This window comes from Tachysurus vachellii, chromosome 23, assembly GCF_030014155.1.
Source record: "Tachysurus vachellii isolate PV-2020 chromosome 23, HZAU_Pvac_v1, whole genome shotgun sequence".
NCBI classification, from domain to species: Eukaryota; Metazoa; Chordata; class Actinopteri; order Siluriformes; family Bagridae; genus Tachysurus; species Tachysurus vachellii.
This window is the reverse complement of record NC_083482.1, coordinates 5,838,487-5,856,875: the sequence shown is the minus strand read 5'-3', so window position 1 is coordinate 5,856,875 and position 18,389 is coordinate 5,838,487. Positions and strand designations below refer to the sequence as shown.

Here is an 18,389-nt window from a genome sequence, read left to right as displayed (position 1 = left end):
ATATATTCTGAGTCGTCCATGCAGCAGAGATGTTGCTTACGTTTTAGCATTCAAGAAAACAATTTTCTGGCTATTTATAATGTTATATAATGATCTATAATCAGTCTATCAGTAGGAAATTCTTCGTTCGTACAATACCTCAAAAGTAAGTGGTTAATTCAATTCAAGTTTAATTGTATAGCTCTTTTTACAATGGACATTGTCTCAAAGCAGCTTTACAGAACATAAACATAGAACAAAAGGTTAATATAAAGAATAATATAAAGATTAATAGAATGCAAAATTCAAGATTATTATTAGATATATTTAGTTCACAATGTGTATGTGTTTATTCTCTATGAGCAAGTCTGAGGTGACTCAGGCAGCAGTGGCAAGGAAAAACTCCCTTAGATGGTAAAGGAAGAAACCTTGAGAGGAACCAGACTCAAAGGGGAACCTCATCCTCATATGGGTGACACTGGAGGGTGTGATTATAAATATACAGTCTGACAAATGTTGTATTGATGCAAAAGACCACATGGAGTTCACATCTCTATAGTATCGCAGAGTCTGACTGGAGCTGGTAGATCTCTAGATGCCACAGTCTTATCTCTTAATTGCAAGATTTGCATAGACTTTTCATTGCTACTGGAACTTAATTCATTTTAAGTTGACAAAATCAGAACATGAAGAGATCTGAACACTTGCACACCATAATTATTAATTATCTTCCTGTTTTATGATTTCATATTCACATTTACAAGACCAGCTTACAAAGTGACAAGAATACATACTTTTTTATTTTCACATCGTAAATAGGTATAATGTTAGGAATGATCTCAGTTAATTATTGTTCAGACATTTATCTACCAGGCTTTTTCTCTTCTTTACAGTCACCGTGTTCAGAGTTTCTCTGCTACAGTTAAGTTCATATTTGTGAAGGAATCCTTAGCACCCCCTAATGGGGAAAAACAGTGTGATCATTTCAGTTTTATAGTTTTCACAGTATACATTTAGTACCAGTACACACACTTACACAATCTACTTCTCATACAGTAATTTATATAAAAATATTTCATTCATATTAATCGCTATATGTTGCAGTATTCTGTTCCAATTTGGGAATTGTGTGCTACATTTCTCACTATTTTATCCTCTTCCAGCTCAACTTTTGTTCCTGTCTCTCTATCTCCTGCTTCATCACTTTCTCTGTCACGTCTCCTCCAAACAAGCTTGACTGCACGTTTGCACCGTCGCCGGAAGGCTGGGTCACAGCAGGCATAGAGCAGTGGGTTTAGGCAACTGTTCATGTATGCTAGGCAGATTGCATAAGGGTGGACAGCAACCAGCCAGCGGTCAAAGCTGCAGGAATAGGGCAAAATATCAAGTTCAACCAAATCTGACAGGGTCTTATTGGCATGAAAGGGCAGCCAACAGAGAAAGAAGGCTAGCACGAGGGCAATAACAACTCGCAGGAGCTTGCGCTGGCGCTGCCGATCAGGCTGAGGTCCAAGACGAAAATGGCGGGACAAGAAATGTGCCAGTGAACAGTAGCAAAGCAGCAGCACAATAAGAGGAAGCAGGAAGCCCAGGACGGTAGACTTCAAACCTAGCAGAGCCGACCACATCACTTCTGCGCGCTCTTGTGTTGCTGGATCAAGGTCTAGCGAGACCAAAATAGAATAGTCCATGTCACACAAGCACTGCGGACCACCGTTTTTGTTATGCTCGCCATCATCCAGCCAATCAGAATGTTCTTCCACCTCTTGGACAGTTCGAAGAAGAAGAGCGGGAAGTGCAAGGATGCTGGCTGCTATCCATACACAACCTACGATGTACCAGGCTCTAACTGTGGCTAGGCTCTTGCTGGGGCTACGCCTTTTGATCACACAGTAGCGCTCAACGCTAAGTCCAGCCAGAGAAAACACACTGGCATACATGTTCAGTGCCACCAGGTAGCTACTTACTCGGCAAAGGAAGCTGCCAAATGGCCAGTGATAGTCCAGGGCTGTGTAGACGGCCCACAAAGGAAGAGTAGTGACAAAAGCAAGGTCAGCCAGGGCCAGACTGACAATCAGGGACTCTGTTACAGAACGTGAAGAGGTGGAAGGTCTGTAGGAAGGTTCAGATTTGTTGTGGCCCCTAATCCTCCATAGCCATTTTCCACGGCAGTTCAGATATGCACAGAGCACAAAGGCATTTCCAAATGTACCAATGATGAACGCTAAGAGGTAAATCGCTGGAATCAGCACTCGGGTGGCGCTCCATTCTCCGTAGTCACACTGGGGAAGGGGAGAGGGAGAAGCAAGAGGCCAATCCAATTCCGACATTTAGGCAGGATTTAGACTTTTAGATTCAGGTTGTTTAGCCTCGTCAATGGAGATCCTTGTCAGTGACTTCCAGTGCTTCTTTTCTGCATGTATTAAAGTGGGTATTTGAATGGGCTGATTTTACTTTTAATGCCAAAATAATGATGACACTCATCCCATCTGGAGTATTTTCCAAGAAATCTCAGCTGTTTCCTGTTGAAAGGGATGGAGAATCAGGTGTTGACTGTTTTAAATATCTACTTCCAGAAGATTAAGATAATAATAATTTAAAAAAATAAATAAAAGACGAATAAATTTGCCTTTAAGAAATATGTAACATTGACTACAGTTTAAGGAAATGGCTCAAAACCTAAAAAAAAACAACACAATTAATACACAAATTATACAGATATGAAGTATTTAATTTTTAAATAAAAAATAATTATTCTAAGTACAATTTTATTTGTATTTTATAAATGCTTCTTTACTGACAAGTAATGTTCATCCATACCTGTAACGGTTCTTTCTTACACAATGAACACCCTCCTTCTCTCTCTCTCTCTCTCTCTCTCTCTCTCTCAGATGACAAGCTTAAGGTCTTTATGCTCTGATGTCTGTCTCTTCTTCAGCTGTTCTCCTTCCTCAGAACTGAAGCTCAACTTTTCCTTATCTTCCTCTTACCTTCACTACAACTCAAACTACTACTCCTGTTTCTCATTAAGACTCAGGTCTCCCTTTTTCACCCCACCTTTATGTCTTTGCTTGGACCACCCCTGCACTGGGCTGGTGAGATCCTCAAATAGAAGCCAAGTGTTTACAAGGTGAACTGACTAATGTGACACTGCCGTTGCTTTGTACACCTCTGCAGTAAAGGGAACTGTGTGCACACATAACAAAGCCTTTAACACTGCTATAAACAAACACAGACACACAATCACTGCAGTCAGACAACACAACAGCCAGCAAACACACATCTACAGTCATTCTGAAGCAAAACGCATATGCAGAAAATGCAGAAAATTTTACTTTGATAAAGGTTTTGGTGTTTTTTTTTTAAATAAAATGTTAAATAAACATTATGCATTTTATTAGTATTGTGCTTAACAATAAAAGTTTAAAAACAGAAAACTGGATGTTGATTCAGATCCCATATGAGCAAGTCAGAGAAGATCCAGACTCAGCCAAAGTCACGACAGCTATCAAAGTCAAACAGAATGAAATGTTTTGAAACAACGTTCATTACGAACATATCGTATAGAATAGGAAAAATTCACTTTCACTTTCAATTTGGTCCCTTATTTCTCTCTCCAGTTTGGTCACCAGCCTGTTCACACCCAACCAGACATCTTCATGAACTGCTGCTTATCTTTTCTGCTCATATTGTATCACATGGCAGCACAAAACATCCAGTAATATCCAGTAGTTTTGTATGACTTTTAATTACATTAACAACTATTACATCATCTTTGCTAGACATTTTTCTCTCAACACTTTTGCTTTCAGTAAAATGACCTAGACATACAGGAAATGAAGGGTTTGGTCTCAGGCTTGAGATGATTACTGTTTGTATAGGTGTGTTTTCACATGGAAATGATCACATGGCTTATTTCTGGGTTCTTTGGGATCCTCTCACTGTCATAAACATGCAGATAGGAGGAGTGACGTTTTTTGTGCCAAGTGTTAGGAAAGGCTCTACACTTACTGTGACAAAAGAATAAAATAATTTTAGTCATGTTCACTAGAGTTTTAAGCAAGCCAAATTAAGCATTATGGTTTTTTACCTTTTAAATTATTTAAGATTTCTTTTCCTGACATACAGTAAACCTCTGAACCCAAACATTTCATCCCTTTGCCATATACTGCTATTTAACTAATAAATTCCAAAGAGTATTCAACTGGGAAATGTGTTTGCACTTGTGTGGTCTGGCTGGGGTCAAACACACTGTACTGATTCTTAGATTTCTGAAACAAAAGAAGTGTAGATGAATCTGTGTATGTGTGTGTGTGTGTGTGTGTGTGTGTGTGTGTGTGTGTGTGTGTGTGTGTGTGTGTGTGTGTGTGTGTGTGTGTGTGTGTTCCTAGAGAAGGGTTAATGTGAAAGGGAGTAAACAGTGGAGCTGTTTACAAGGTTTCACTGTGATGCATTACAAATGTTTAAAGAAGACACACACATGCATGCACACACACACACACACACACACACACACACACACAGACACACACACCTTATACAGAATCTATGTACTCATAGAGCACATAGATGATTGTTACAGTTAACATTTTATTTAATATTTACATTTTACTCTGTACATACAGTACCCTTTAATACAAAGTGTAACCCTTTAATTATTCATTTAATCCTTTCTTTTTATTGTTTTCAACATTGTAAATTAACACTGAAGATATTGAAATAATGAGAGAATAAATATGGAACTATGTAGTCAACAAAAACATAAATAACCCAGAATATGTTTTATATTTTGGATTCTTCAAAGTAGCCGCCTTTTGCTTTGGTGACAGCTTTGCACACTCTTGGCATTCTCTCAGTCAACCTCATGAGGTAGTCACCTGAAATGGTTTTCCATCATTTCTGATGCAGTTCCCAGAGGTGTTCAGGACTCGTTGGCTGCTTTTCTCTGCTATACTAAAGAGGAGATGCCAACTCCATGTGGTCTGTCAATCTCCTCATCAATACAACATTTATCAGACTGTATATTTATAATCACACCCTCCAGTGTCACCCATATGAGGTTGGATTCCCTTTTTGAGTCTGTTTCCTCTCAAGGTTTCTTCCTTTACCATCTAAGGGAGTTTTTTCCTCACCGCAGTCACCTGAGTCACCTCAGACTTGCTCATTGGGGATAAATACAAACACATTTAAATATATCTAATATTAATCTTGACTTTTTCATTATATTAATCTTTATATTCTTTATAATAACCTTTTGTTCAATGTTTATGTTCTGTACAGCTGCTTTGAGACAATGCCAACTGTAAAAAGCGCAATACAAATCAAATTAAATTGAATTGAATTCCTTCACGCTCCAGTCCAACTTATCCCAAACCATCTCAGTTGGATTTAGACCGGGTCATTGTGGAGGCCACGTAATCTGATGCAGCACTCCATCACTGTCCTTCTTGGACAGATAGCTCTTACATAACCTAGATGTGTGTTTAGGGTCATAGTTCTGTTTGAAAACAAGTGAATGAAATCAGGGCATAGAAGCCTTTATTATCACCACATATGTATTTGAAATGTATTTCAGCAAAGTAGAATTCTTTTCTTCATATATCCTAACTGAGGACATTGGGGTCAGAGCACAGGGGCAGCTATGATACAGCACACCCGGAGCAGGGAGGGTTAAGGATCTTGCTCAATTGACCACTATAGACCTGCTAAATACAAACAATATGGGATTACATGTTGCTGCAAAATGCTGTAGTAGCCACACTGGTTAAGCGTGCCCTTAATTTTGACACCAGTCACCAGTAGGGTCACCAGCAAAGCACCCCAACTCGATCACACACCATCTCCTTACATGCTTCACAGTGGAACCACACATTCATGAGCAGTACATTTACCTTCTCTATGTCAAACAAAGACACAGTAGTTAAAACCAAAAATCTCAAATTTGGACTCATCAGACCAATGGACAGTTTTCTAGTGATCTAATGTCCATTCCTTGTGTATCTTGGTCCCAGTTAAGACACTTCTGCTTGTTGTTCTTATAAAGTAATTGTTTCTTTGCTGCAATTCTAGCCTGAAGGTCTGACTCACACAGTCTCCTCTGACCAGTGCATGTTAAAATGCATGTGAAATGTCAAATGTGAAAAGGCACCATGTCCTCTGTGATGTACAGACACCTGGAGAGAAGCTTTCTTTCTTGTGTTAACATTGTGTCTCATTTTCAACAGATGCAGAGCTTTTGATTGAGTTTGTGTCCAGTGTGACTTCAAGGCAAAAAGCAGATGCATCTGTCACTGATTTTAAACCAGTACTGGTGTATAGACGTTTAGATTCAATATTATAAATCTAATTTTTTCTTTAAAAATCTGAAGGTAAATTCAAGATTTCTCAGATTTTATGCACAGATGACTTCAAAATTTGCAAACCAATTGGAACATTTTAAAAAAACCCATAAAATTACTGTAGTTTATTAGGTTCTGGTCAAAATACAGTCACTGTACTGTTCTGAGTCACTATATTGTTCTGAGTCACTGTACTGTTCTGAGTCACTGTACTGTTCTGAGTCACTGTACTGTTTTGAGTCACTGTACTGTTCTGAGTCACTATACCGTTCTGAGTCACTGTACTGTTCTGAGTCACTGTACTGTTCTGAGTCACTATACTGTTCTGAGTCACTGTACTGTTTTGAGTCACTGTACTGTTCTGAGTCACTATACCGTTCTGAGACACTGTACTGTTCTGAGTCACTATACCGTTCTGAGTCACTGTACTGTTCTAAGTCACTGTACTGTTCTGAGTCACTACTTTGGGCACTGTGCATAGTTAGTACCTAATCATCCCTTTTGACAAGTATCACAGCTTGTAAATGCTTTTTGTAGCCAGTCAAGAGTCTTTCAGTTCCTATTTGAGGGATTTCCTCCAATTGTTTCTTACAAAATTCTATGAGATTCCTGTCTTGCATGCACTGTACTTTTGAGGTTTATTCATGGATTATCAGTGATGTTTAGGTCAGGAGACTGTGAGCAAAAACTTCAGCTTGTGTCTCTTGAGGTAGTCCATCATGGATTTTGAGGTTTGTTTAGGATCATTATTCATTTGTAGAAGCCATCCTCTTTTCAACTTCATCTTTTTTACAAATTGTGTTAATTTTGCTTCTAATACAACTCCAAAGCACGACCGATCCACCCCATGCTTAACAGTTGTATTGGTGTTCTCTTCATGAAATACTGTGCCTTTGTTCTCCAAACGTACCTTTGCTCATTACCAGGGGTTTGACTTGCTTTTCTAGCAATTCTACAAGCAGTTCTCTCTGATATTTTTCTTGGTCGTCCAGACCTTATCTTGACCTCCACTGATAATGTTAACTACCATTTCTTAATTACATTCCGAACTGAGGAAATCGGTACCTGATAACACTTTGCTATCTTCTTATAGCCATCTCCTGCTTTGTGGGTGTCAATCATTTTAATTTTCAGAGTGCTAGGCAACTTCTTAGAGGAACCCATAGCTGCTGATTGTTGGGCCAAGGTTACAGGAGTATGAGTTTTAAATGTTTGATATGTAAAGCTTTGAAATGTGTATCACCTGGCCTTTCCTAACGATGACTGTGAACAAACCATGACCTTAACAGGCTAATAAAGGTCTGATTAACCTGGGGGTTCCATTCTTTTGCAGGTGCTGCTTTTGCTTTTTCACTGTAAAATTGTAGAAAACATAAACAATACAGCACTATGAACCAGCACTTTTATGGGTGATTCTTGATCAACACATCATTTAAGTGATATATATATATATATATATATATATATATATATATATATATATATATATATATATATATATATATATATATATATATATATGTGTGTGTTTTTATTTATTTATTTTTTTTTTTTTAAAGCAGTACTATATTGGTTACTATTGGTTTTCAGGCTGTTTTATTTTCCAGAGTAGTATTGCAATATATGTAAAAAATAAAATCAAATAAACTAAATAAAAAAATAAAGAAAGAAATATAAAGAAATTAGAGAATTTTTTTAATTTTCTGAAAAGTGATTGAAGTGATATTTCTTATTAAGCTGCATAACATAGTAGAGATGGCACCAGGATGCACCATGAGAAGAAGGCAAGGGTAACAGTATTCCATACTGTAATAGCACTGTCCTCAATCAGTAGGATGATGCTCCCTGTCACACTGCAAGTATTGTTTAGGAATGGATCAGACCTGTTTGTCCAGCACATCCCATAGCTGTTTGATTTTCTGAAGCCAATCATCACCTTTGAACTCTTTATCATGTTCCTCAAACCATTCCTGAACAATATTTCTAGTGTGAGAGGGAGCATCATCCTGCTGTATCAGGACTTTAGTGAACTTGGTCTGCAACAATGTTAGGTAGGTCATACATGTCAAAGTAACATCCACATGAACATTACGCTGCTTGTGTCAGCATGCCTTCTTCCCACAATGCATCCTGATGTCATCTCTACCCCAGGTAAATGACACACACTCCTGAACATCCAGATGATATAAAAAAAACAAAAAAAAACAAAAAACAAAACACTACAGTGGCTCATCTGTAGGACCGGACCAGACGGCCTAACCTATTCTCCCCACGCGCATCAGTGAGCCTTTGGACAGCTATGATCTTCTTGCCAGTTTAGTGGGTATTCTTCTTTGTACTTTTGGTAGGGACTAGAACTGCAAACCGGGAACACACCACAAGTCCAGATGTTTTGGAAAGGCTCTAACCCAGTCATCTAGCCATCACAATTTGACTCTTGTCAGAGTTGCTCAAATCCTTACGCTTGTACATATTTCATGCTTCTAACACATGAACTTCAATAACTGACTGTTATATAATAAATCAGACCCCTTGACAGGTGCTAATGTAATAAGATAATCATCATTAAACGTTTCACCTGCCAGGGGTTTTATTGTAATGTTCGATCTGTGTATATTTATACACATGCCAAACAGCCATAATATCCACCCCGTGTTTATGTGGAGTTTGCATGTATTTCCCATGATTCTGAGGTTCTCCAGGTACTGCGTTATCTCCCCAAATCCAAAGACTTTGGTTGTAGGCTGATTGGTATCTTTATTTGTCAGTAGTGTGTGAGTACGTGTGATTGTGCCCTGCAATGAATTTTTACTAGATACCAGTGCCCTTCCTTTTCCTCTCAGTCTTCTTCCCCTTCTCCGAGCTCCTCCAGCTCTTCTTTTATAATTTGGATCCTTTATTTCAGACAATAGAAATGTACGTGACCCCGTTTATTCATCCTGAGGTTCTGATTGGTGTGTGGATAATTTGAAGTGTGAACACTGCAATAAAAATCTGATGTATGTGTCAAAACACCAGTTTTATGATCTGAGTTTAATAGAGGAATTACATTTCAAGTCCGGCAAATAAGACAAAAAGAAAATACATGTAAAAAATGGGGGAAAGAAAAATATGGGGAAAATGTTTTTTAAACAAATTAAAGAATGCAGAACAACAGAAACAGGGGTTTGAATTTAAAGCTGATTTCTTTATTTAATGTACACTGAATAATACTAGTATACATAACTTGGGGGGGGGAGACACGACAAAAAGTCTCTGCATTAGTGTTAGACTTAACCTCTGCTTGAAGTTTGAAAGCCCAAAGTTAAGAAGCGCTCAAGTTACAATACTCTACAGAATACTGCCTATAATACCATTAGTAACAAACACTAAAACTGTATTCATTCAAAAAGAAATTTACATTTTATGAAGCTAGTGTTAGTGCACATTTTCAATCAGGTTCCCTGAATTTAAAGAAAGCATTTGTGAGACGCAGTGGTCTCCAAGTGCTTCAGTGGTTTCTCAACAGGATCATGAAGTTATGTTGTTTATTGGGCTAAACTACATTATTACCCATTAAGACTTTTGGTTTTGCTCAATCTACTTTTGAGTAGCCATCAATATGAGAATAAAAAAAATCATGTAACCTACAATTTCACATACTCAGAGAAAATGTATCAACTGATACTATAAACCTTACTTTTAAAATCCCATTAATGTGAAGTCATAATTAAATTAATAATATTAATCTAATGCTTTATAATATTCTGACACAAGAGGCAGTATCTGTCATTTGTCTGTTTATTTCTTTTAATGTCTTTAAGTCCCTTAAAAGTAGAACACTCAGGAATAGTATTGTTATCCAAATCATCAGAAGGCAGTATCTGAATACATTCAATTAAATGATGCACCACCATAACAGAGCCAGAGAAAGAACCAAGGTAATCACTGAAGTCCTGGCTGTGTTCACAGTAGCATCGTTACACAGGTCTTGGTGGCAGCATCTGTGGTCGAACGCGCCCACCTTGGGAAACATGCTACCAAGAATGCCGGATTTACAGTCTGAAAAGCGGATACACTGCCGGTATGTCTTCCCATCTGGAGCAGAGTGGGAGAGAAAGAGGACATGATTAAGTAAAGTACATATTTCAGAAATTACATCTTCAATGCTGCTTAAGCACAAACATTTTCACAGGAAACGTTTCACAACCCGTTTCTTTAGTCACTCGGGCTTATATTACAAAATAACACTGGTGTACGACTCGCTTTGGGCAGAACAATATTCTTTCTTCTAGCCTTTCTTCTAGCCTCACTTATGAACGTCCATGTATTCAAGGTGGATATACCTGAGACGTGACTTATCTTGACGCTTAGCTTTTCCATAAAAGTAATGGTTAAACTAGTAACTAAAGTGTGTGTGTGTGTGTGTGTGTGTGTGTGTGTGTGTGTGTCAGTCACACACTTCTCTCTTGCAGTGTCAGACATCCATCCTCCTGGGCAGGGCAGGAACGGGTTTGAGTGCAGCTTCCAGTGTAGTCAACACAGTCATAACACTTAATAGCAGAGCCTGAGATAAGAGTAAAAAAACAAAATAAGATTACTCATTAGTTTCAGTCTGAATAAAATTTCCATCAGATCTAAGATTTATATATCACATATCATATATCACATTTATGGCATTTGGTAGACGCCCTTATCCTGAAAGATGTACAAAAGTGTTTTGAAGTCTTTATCAATGAGCAGTGACGCACAAATACACAGCACTAAAAATGAACTGAAGTTGGATTTTAGCGAAAGCCTGGTCAACTACATGACAAAGTTAAAATGAAGTCCAAAAAGATTACAAAGCTGTAAGATATCAACACCTGCTCGAGTGCAGAAGTCTTCATTTTTTTCCCCTCACTGCCATGAAAGATTGAGACAAACCGTTACTGAAACTGTTTAAATGACACGTTTATCTAATCGTGGCTGTTGAACATGAACCCAGGCTTTAGGAATGTAAGTATATCCAATTAAAAAAAAAGTGCTTCTAAAATCTGGTCTATTATAAACCTTGACTTTGTCTCTATGTTAAGATATTTGAGACTATATTGTGTAGGGATTACGTTTGTGACCGATCATATTAGAGATGTTCTAACATCTGCATGTAATAAATTAATGTAAATGTAAACATCGCCGACACAGCACAGTAATGTCAAAGCATTATTAAATATTGTATCCAACACACTGCTTTTCCCTCTTCACCTTAAGAGACCTTAAGAGCGCTTTATGAATAAGGGGAATCACCTACATTTCTAAGAATTTTATTAGAATTACGTCACTAGGAGAAACTCTTTATTAATACCGAGTTTACAAGGGACGAGAGTTAGTCACATTTATACTGAACTTACCCAGGCCAATAAGGGCCAGAACAAACACCATGCCCACTTGCACAGAAACCTTCATCCTGGAATCTTTGTTCTTCTGGAAGTGAGAGAGAATTTCACAACTTATTTTTGCAGAACTCATGAATATAATAGCAGTCAGTGTTTATATGCTGTCAAGCAGTCAATTCACTGGAAATAATCAACATAAAAACAGAAAGAGAAAGTGCACGTGTTTACGTGTAAGTGTATTCAGTTTGTCTCTTATGTTCAGAACCACTTGTACTGTAAACTATTTTGCAAAAGACTGCAAGAGAACGGGGGATTATGGAGAGCAGCATGACTGTACTCTGTTTGTTTCAGAAACAAAGAACAACAAAAAGAATTTCCGAATGTTCTGAGCTGGTTCCAGGGCTTTTGTCTGGTTTTTGAGATGTAGGCAGCCTAGAAATTTTTGCTGAACCTTCTCATTTTTTCCCCCCAATTAATTTTATTCTGGATTCTGTAGGCAGTCAACTCTCATCTGCCTACTACAGGGTTGCACTGTATATTTAGTAGAGGCTACAAATGTCCTGCTTGATGATACTCTATCGTGGCTAAAACAGAGCTCTAACATTTCAACCTCAAATTGCTAAAAACCACACATTTATTATAAACACCAAACCATCAACATAAAATCATCTGGTAAATGTTGTGCCTTTTTATCTAGAAAATCTACATGCAAAAAAAAAGGTAAGGTAACTACAGTAATGGTGACGGGATGTTTATGATGTCTTTGCTAATTAAACACATCTAAGCGAGATTACTTAAAATTAAGAAATATTATTCACCTACTTTTAGTAATTGTTTTATCATATTAAAAGTTACCATGGCTTTTGTTCATGGCAGGAAACTTAATTTTGAAAAGAAAAAAATGTAAATAAATAAATAATACTAAATAAGGTTTATCTTTAAAAAAAAAATAAAAAATATTAAAAGAACCTTGAAATGAATAAAAAAGTAAAACATGCCTCAAAGATACTGAACATTGGCATAAGTGAAACTGGCATAAATTTGCAGAAAAAGTGAACTGACCAAGTACCAGATCATATCACAAATAAGCCATATATCTGAAAGAATCCTGTTTATCAACATATACTTCCTTTTTTTCTTCTTCTACCTTCGGGGCTTTCCCGTTAGGGGTTGACACAACAAATCATCTGTTTCCATATCAACATCCTTTTTTTTTTCTAAACTTCACCTTTTAATTTCTTTGCTTGGCAACAACAGATGTGCTTCTGGTGGCACTGTTGTGTTATTACGGAATTGTATGCTACATAGTCAGACCCTTTCGGATAGTAATTTACAAGCCACACACAATCGCCACATGATCCAGAGAGCGATTACAGTGTGTTTGATATACATTGGAGCAGTAAATACATCAACACAGCGGATCCTCAATCCAGCAGATCCCCTAGACAGTTCTCATTTCAGAACCTCATCAAATATAAAATAAACAGATCACAGATAATAAAGAGATCATAGACACACTGCAAGTTCAATGCAAAACAACAATTGAAATCAGCTATTAATGTTCCACTGGAAGAAGGCAGTCCATAACTACATAGGGAGTGTGACAGTAGTCACTGGCTGACTACTGACATCTTTCTTTTTCATGACCCTTCTCAAATTCTTTTATACTTTCTTTTGAATAAAGCATGTCAAAGGGTTGGGAACAAATATGCCCACAGGAACACATATCCATATATCCAATAATGATTCGTTCTGGGTGGTGAGGTTTATCAAAGGTAATTATGTATGCATGTTTTTATATTTCCGTCTTCTCTTTTCATTACTCCTTGAGTTTTAAGTTCCACAGCAATATCAACTTCTTCTACATCATCTAATTCTCAGGTACAGATTACTGCTTTGCATTAATTGAGAGAAGGATGAGGAAGAATCTTAATTTAAAGACCAGCCCATAAATGTGCATGAGAAGTACTACAGATAAATGGAGTGTGCCACTGTTCCTTTCAAAAGCTACCACTTTCTATAATTTCTATAAGTATCTATAATTGGAAGTTTGTTAAAATTAAAGCACCAGATGTTTGGGTTAATTATTTTAACACACTGTATGAGAAGATTAGAGCAGCTAAGAAGAGCTACCCTAAAATGTTGGAGGTTCAGTTCACCTCTAACGCCTTCTGTAGGCTTCAGTCTGGAAAGGTTTGAAAGCCATCAACAACTAAAAGACACCATCCCAGGCACTATGGCAATAAAAACTTGCTGAAGATCTGAATGAGTTTTATTGTAGATTCAAAACCCCCCACACCCATTCAGATTATCTCTTTACACAACCTTTAACACCTCCAGTAAACCCAGAAACCAAGAAACCCAAGACAGGACTTAATTACTACAGACATGTGGTGCTGACGTCTGTCATCGTGAAGCTGTCCGAAAAACTGGCTCTGCCTTATCTGAAAGACTTCACTGGACCCTTACTGGACCCCTTGCAGTTTGCTTATCAAGCAAACAAACAGGTCCATGGATGATGCAGTAAACTTGGGACTGCATTACATCCTGCAACAGCTGGATAAACCGGGGACTTATGCAAGAATTATGTTTGTAGATTTCAGTTCGGCCTTTAACACCATCATTCCAACAACACTTCTCCAGACCAAACTAACCCAACTATCTGTTCCTAACTCTATCGGTCAGTGGATCATCAGCTTTCTGACAGATAGGCAGCAGCTAGTGAGACTGGGCAAATTCAAAATTGTACACTAATGACTGCTGAAGTTTGCGGACGATACTATAGTCATCGGCCTCATCAATGACTAATAGTGGACTTCAGGGGAAACCACAGTGCACTTCCCCACTGTTGCAGGTATTCAAGTTCCTGGGCTCCACCATCTCCCAGGACCTAAAGTGGAACACTCACATTGACACCACTGTTAAAAAGGCCCAACAAAAGATTTACTTGCATTAACCTGCCACAGGAGCTGCTGAAAAAGTTCTATTCAGCCGTCATCGAGTCTGTTCTGTGCACATCAATAACTGTCTGGTTTGGCTCAGCTACAAAATCAGACAACAGAAGACTACAGTGAATGGTTCGGACTGCTGAAAGGATCCCTTATATCCAAGTCATCCACATTTTGAACTTTTAATATCTGGCTGGTGAGATAGAGCCCAAAATACCAGCAAAATCACTCACAAGAACAGTTTCTTCCCCCAGGAAATCTACCTCATGAACAGTTAACTGTTCCTTATTACGCAATAACAATGTACAATAACCTTACATTTAAATGTTACCATCTCCATTCTCGTACATCCCTGCATTTCATTCTATTCTATACTACCATCGTTAGCACAACTCTACATACAATTTATTTATTTTTCAATTAATTTTTGTATTTTTTTACACATGTATTTTTTTGTATTCTCATCTCGTTGCCTCTGAGCACCGGAAGAGTGTGACACAAACAAATTTTATATTTAACTTTATCCGCTAAAGTTAATATTTAACTTTATCCGCATACCTTGTATGCGGATAAAGTTAAAGTTATAAAGTTGTTTCTGATTCTGATTCTGATTCTAATCCATGATGTCAACAAATATGTTAAAATCAAAGAAATTTGACACAAACAACAAAGAAGGGAGACTAAGAACATGGATGATGTTCCACTGAAGCAAAACAAAACAAAAAACAAACAAAAAAATCACAATTTATTATATTAAATATAAAATATCAGAAATGTTGGAGTTAACGTTACAGTTTATGTGTTAATGTGCATTCCAGCCAAGAAGAAGAAGGAGCCACGCCTGAGTGTACTGAAAGCCAGGATTAATTTATTAAAGAGGGGAATCCTGCTTTAGACTCCTTATACCCAGATCTATCCATCTATCTATCCAACCATCCATCTATTTATCTATCTATCCATCCATCCATCCATGTATCTATCTATCCATGTATCTATCTATCTATCTATCTATCTATCTATCTATCTATCTATCCATCCATCCATCTGTCAGAATCCTTTATTGTCACATATCTCATGTCAACACTGCTTATATTCATCCTTTATACAGAATTGACACATTGTACTCGTTTTGTTTTCATACCATTCTGTGTTTCTCACCAGTCTGCAATCAGCAACAAAACCGAACTACACAAACCACTACACATTATGTGTCCCCGTAAACCACTACACATTATGTGTCCCCGTAAACCACTACACATTATGTGTCCCCGTAAACCACTACACATTATGTGTCCCCGTAAACCACTACACATTATGTGTCCCCGTAAACCACTACACATTATGTGTCCCCGTAAACCACTACACATTATGTGTCCCCGTAAAACACTACACATGACTAGTGTCCCCGTAAAACACTACACATTACCAGTGTCCCTGTAAAACAGTGTAGTGTCTCAGACTGAGTGAATGTCTCCTAGTAAACAACGTTTCACGACAGTTTAATTGTGTTATTACTGTAATTCTGTTCACTGGAATTAAAAAATCATTTACTTACCCGTTTGTAAATCGCTCTTGAACAACTAAATAATTCGCAGCTTTCTCTCCTGTCTGAAAGCTTCGTGTTTGTGATCAGCAGATCTTACCGTAACTGCCAGATAGCCACGCCCAACAAATAGGGTTGCCAGATCAGTCTGAATCCCTTCTATTCACAGCACATTCTATTTATCCTACAACGCTGTCAGTTATATTCCTTTTAACGATATACCATCTATTTAACGAAGTACGGTTGAGTTTATGTTTTTTTAGACGGTTTGAATCACATATGTTACATCATAGAATAACATTGAAATAAGCGGTTGTAATCACGATAGTACTGAAATCTGGCAACAGATCTGCTTGCGAACATAGAAATCCTTGATGTTACTGTAACTGGCTCTAAAGGTACTGTATGTAGTTTTTACACACACACCCACACCACACACACACACACCACACACACACACACACCACACACACACACACACACACCACACACACACACACACACACACTTTTTGTTACTAGTTAACTACTACTGTTATGGAAAAGCTAAGCTCCGAGATAAGTCATGTCTCAGGTATATCCACCTTGAACACATGGAAGTTCATAAGTGAGGCTAGAAGAAAGGCTAGAAGAAAGAATATTGATCTAGCCAAAGCGAGTCGTACACCAGTGTTATTTTGTAATATAAGCACAAATGACTAGACAGCACATTATTTACATTTACACTATTTCCTGTTCAGTGTCACCCCAATGAGGATGAGGTTCTGGTTCTGGTTCTGGTTCCTCTCAAGGTTTCTTCCTCATGTCCTCTCAGGGAGTTTTTCCTTGCCACTGTCACCTCAGGCTTGTTCATTAGGGATAAATAGTAATTTAATTTTAAACTTAAAAATGTTTGTACTTATGTAAAGCTGCTTTGAGACAACGTGAATTGTTAAAAGTGCTATATAAATAAATTAAATTAAATTGTGGCATCACTCGTGTCCGAATGATGAGTATGGAAAACAAGGAAAAAAGTTAAAACACTTAAAAATTAATAATAAAATAATATTAATAATAAGAATATCTCTGCAGCACTTAGAAAACAACCTACTAATATATATTACTACCCATTGCCTCTAATAATCAAGCCGTACCTTAATCATAACTTTACTGTCTTTAATAATATCTCTAATAATAATAGTATGTGTGGGGAACATACAGGATAAGGACACCAGGAACAGGTTTGTAGAACAGTACTGAGGATATAAATATACATCTCTCCACCCAGATAATTTGATACCCTCAGTAAGTAGAAATATTTACTTAAGTTAGTTATACAACCATGAAGGTTAAAGCCCATGTCATCTGTTTCTAAATTTCCTCAAGCAGTAGCTAGCTAAACCCTTTCTTTGTCAGCAAGTGACTAATCTTAAAGTCACTGAAAAATGTTAGAGTTTATGAAAAACAGGCTACCTAGTGATGAATGTTGCCGAACAGTGTGCACTGTATACGTGCCGATTCAATTTAATCAGCTAATCATGTGGCAGATCATGCAGATACAGGTCAGTTTCCATCACAAAGAAATGCTGCTAACTTTCACCGATGTCTACAAAATATACAGAAAAACAACAATGTTCCAAACAGGGTGGACTTTTTCTTTTTAATTATCTTTCTTATTTATCCCATTCACTATATGCCCATTGCCCCCTTCTCCAGTACAATAGGAAACATCAAGACTGAGTTTGTTATGAAATGCATTTGTAAATTTAAAAAATTGCATTTGAGTGCAAGAACTATGCAGACATATGGTCTATTTCACAGCAGTCAGAGAAATGATTGGCTGGTACAAGCCTAACGCAATAGTGTCAGTGGGAGGAGACTGAGGCTGAAAAACAGCAACAGCACAAAGCAATATCTGACAACGGGTAAACAAAGCACTCTTCATCTCACCATCATTACAGCATACACACTGGCACCAACAGAGAAAAAAAAATGGGCAGAATTTCTGAGCCCTGGATCTGTTTTGAGCACAAACGAGCTTTGAAGCTTCAGTGTATGCTCCAAAACTCCAAAAATATCTCCATCAAATAAAACTGTAAATAAATGTTCAAAGGAAATTGACAAAAAAAATAATGTTCATAGTTTTCTGTTTATTTAGCCAAACATAAAAAACACATTTACAAATAAGAGTGTACTGAACTTGAAAACCCTATTGCACTCCAGAATTTTACAACAAAAAGCAGAAAAAT

General features: G+C 37.5%; 3 protein-coding genes across 4 annotated transcripts in view; all 3 read right to left on the bottom strand.

Annotated features, from left to right (window-relative positions):
* Window positions 1–923: 923 nt before the first annotated feature.
* On the bottom strand, window positions 924–2,406 carry aplnr2 (apelin receptor 2). The gene has a single exon (XM_060859474.1). It carries the CDS (start codon window positions 2,307–2,309, stop codon window positions 1,071–1,073), a length of 1,239 nt encoding a protein of 412 aa, XP_060715457.1. The 5' UTR covers window positions 2,310–2,406; the 3' UTR covers window positions 924–1,070.
* Window positions 2,407–9,483: 7,077 nt separating this feature from the next.
* LOC132838524 (CD59 molecule (CD59 blood group)) overlaps window positions 9,484–18,389 on the bottom strand; it is a 142,135-nt gene continuing 133,229 nt past the window's right edge. The window contains exons 1-4 of one of the 2 annotated variants that reach the window (XM_060858882.1): window positions 16,175–16,294; window positions 11,687–11,759; window positions 10,759–10,863; window positions 9,484–10,394 (exon numbers count right to left, since the gene is read on the bottom strand). In XM_060858882.1, the coding sequence (XP_060714865.1) occupies window positions 10,195–10,394; window positions 10,759–10,863; window positions 11,687–11,741 (360 nt within the window). In that variant the 5' untranslated portion in view covers window positions 11,742–11,759; window positions 16,175–16,294 and the 3' untranslated portion in view covers window positions 9,484–10,194. Of the gene's footprint in view, window positions 10,395–10,758; window positions 10,864–11,686; window positions 11,760–16,174; window positions 16,295–18,389 lie in introns of those variants that run through there. The other variant, XM_060858884.1, reaches the window with a different exon arrangement.
* Window positions 18,271–18,389, bottom strand: part of fbxo3 (F-box protein 3) — a 13,189-nt gene continuing 13,070 nt past the window's right edge. The window contains exon 11 of the mRNA XM_060859150.1: window positions 18,271–18,389. This exon is cut by the window's right edge and continues 1,102 nt beyond it. The gene's annotated coding sequence lies outside the window, so the exon portion shown is untranslated.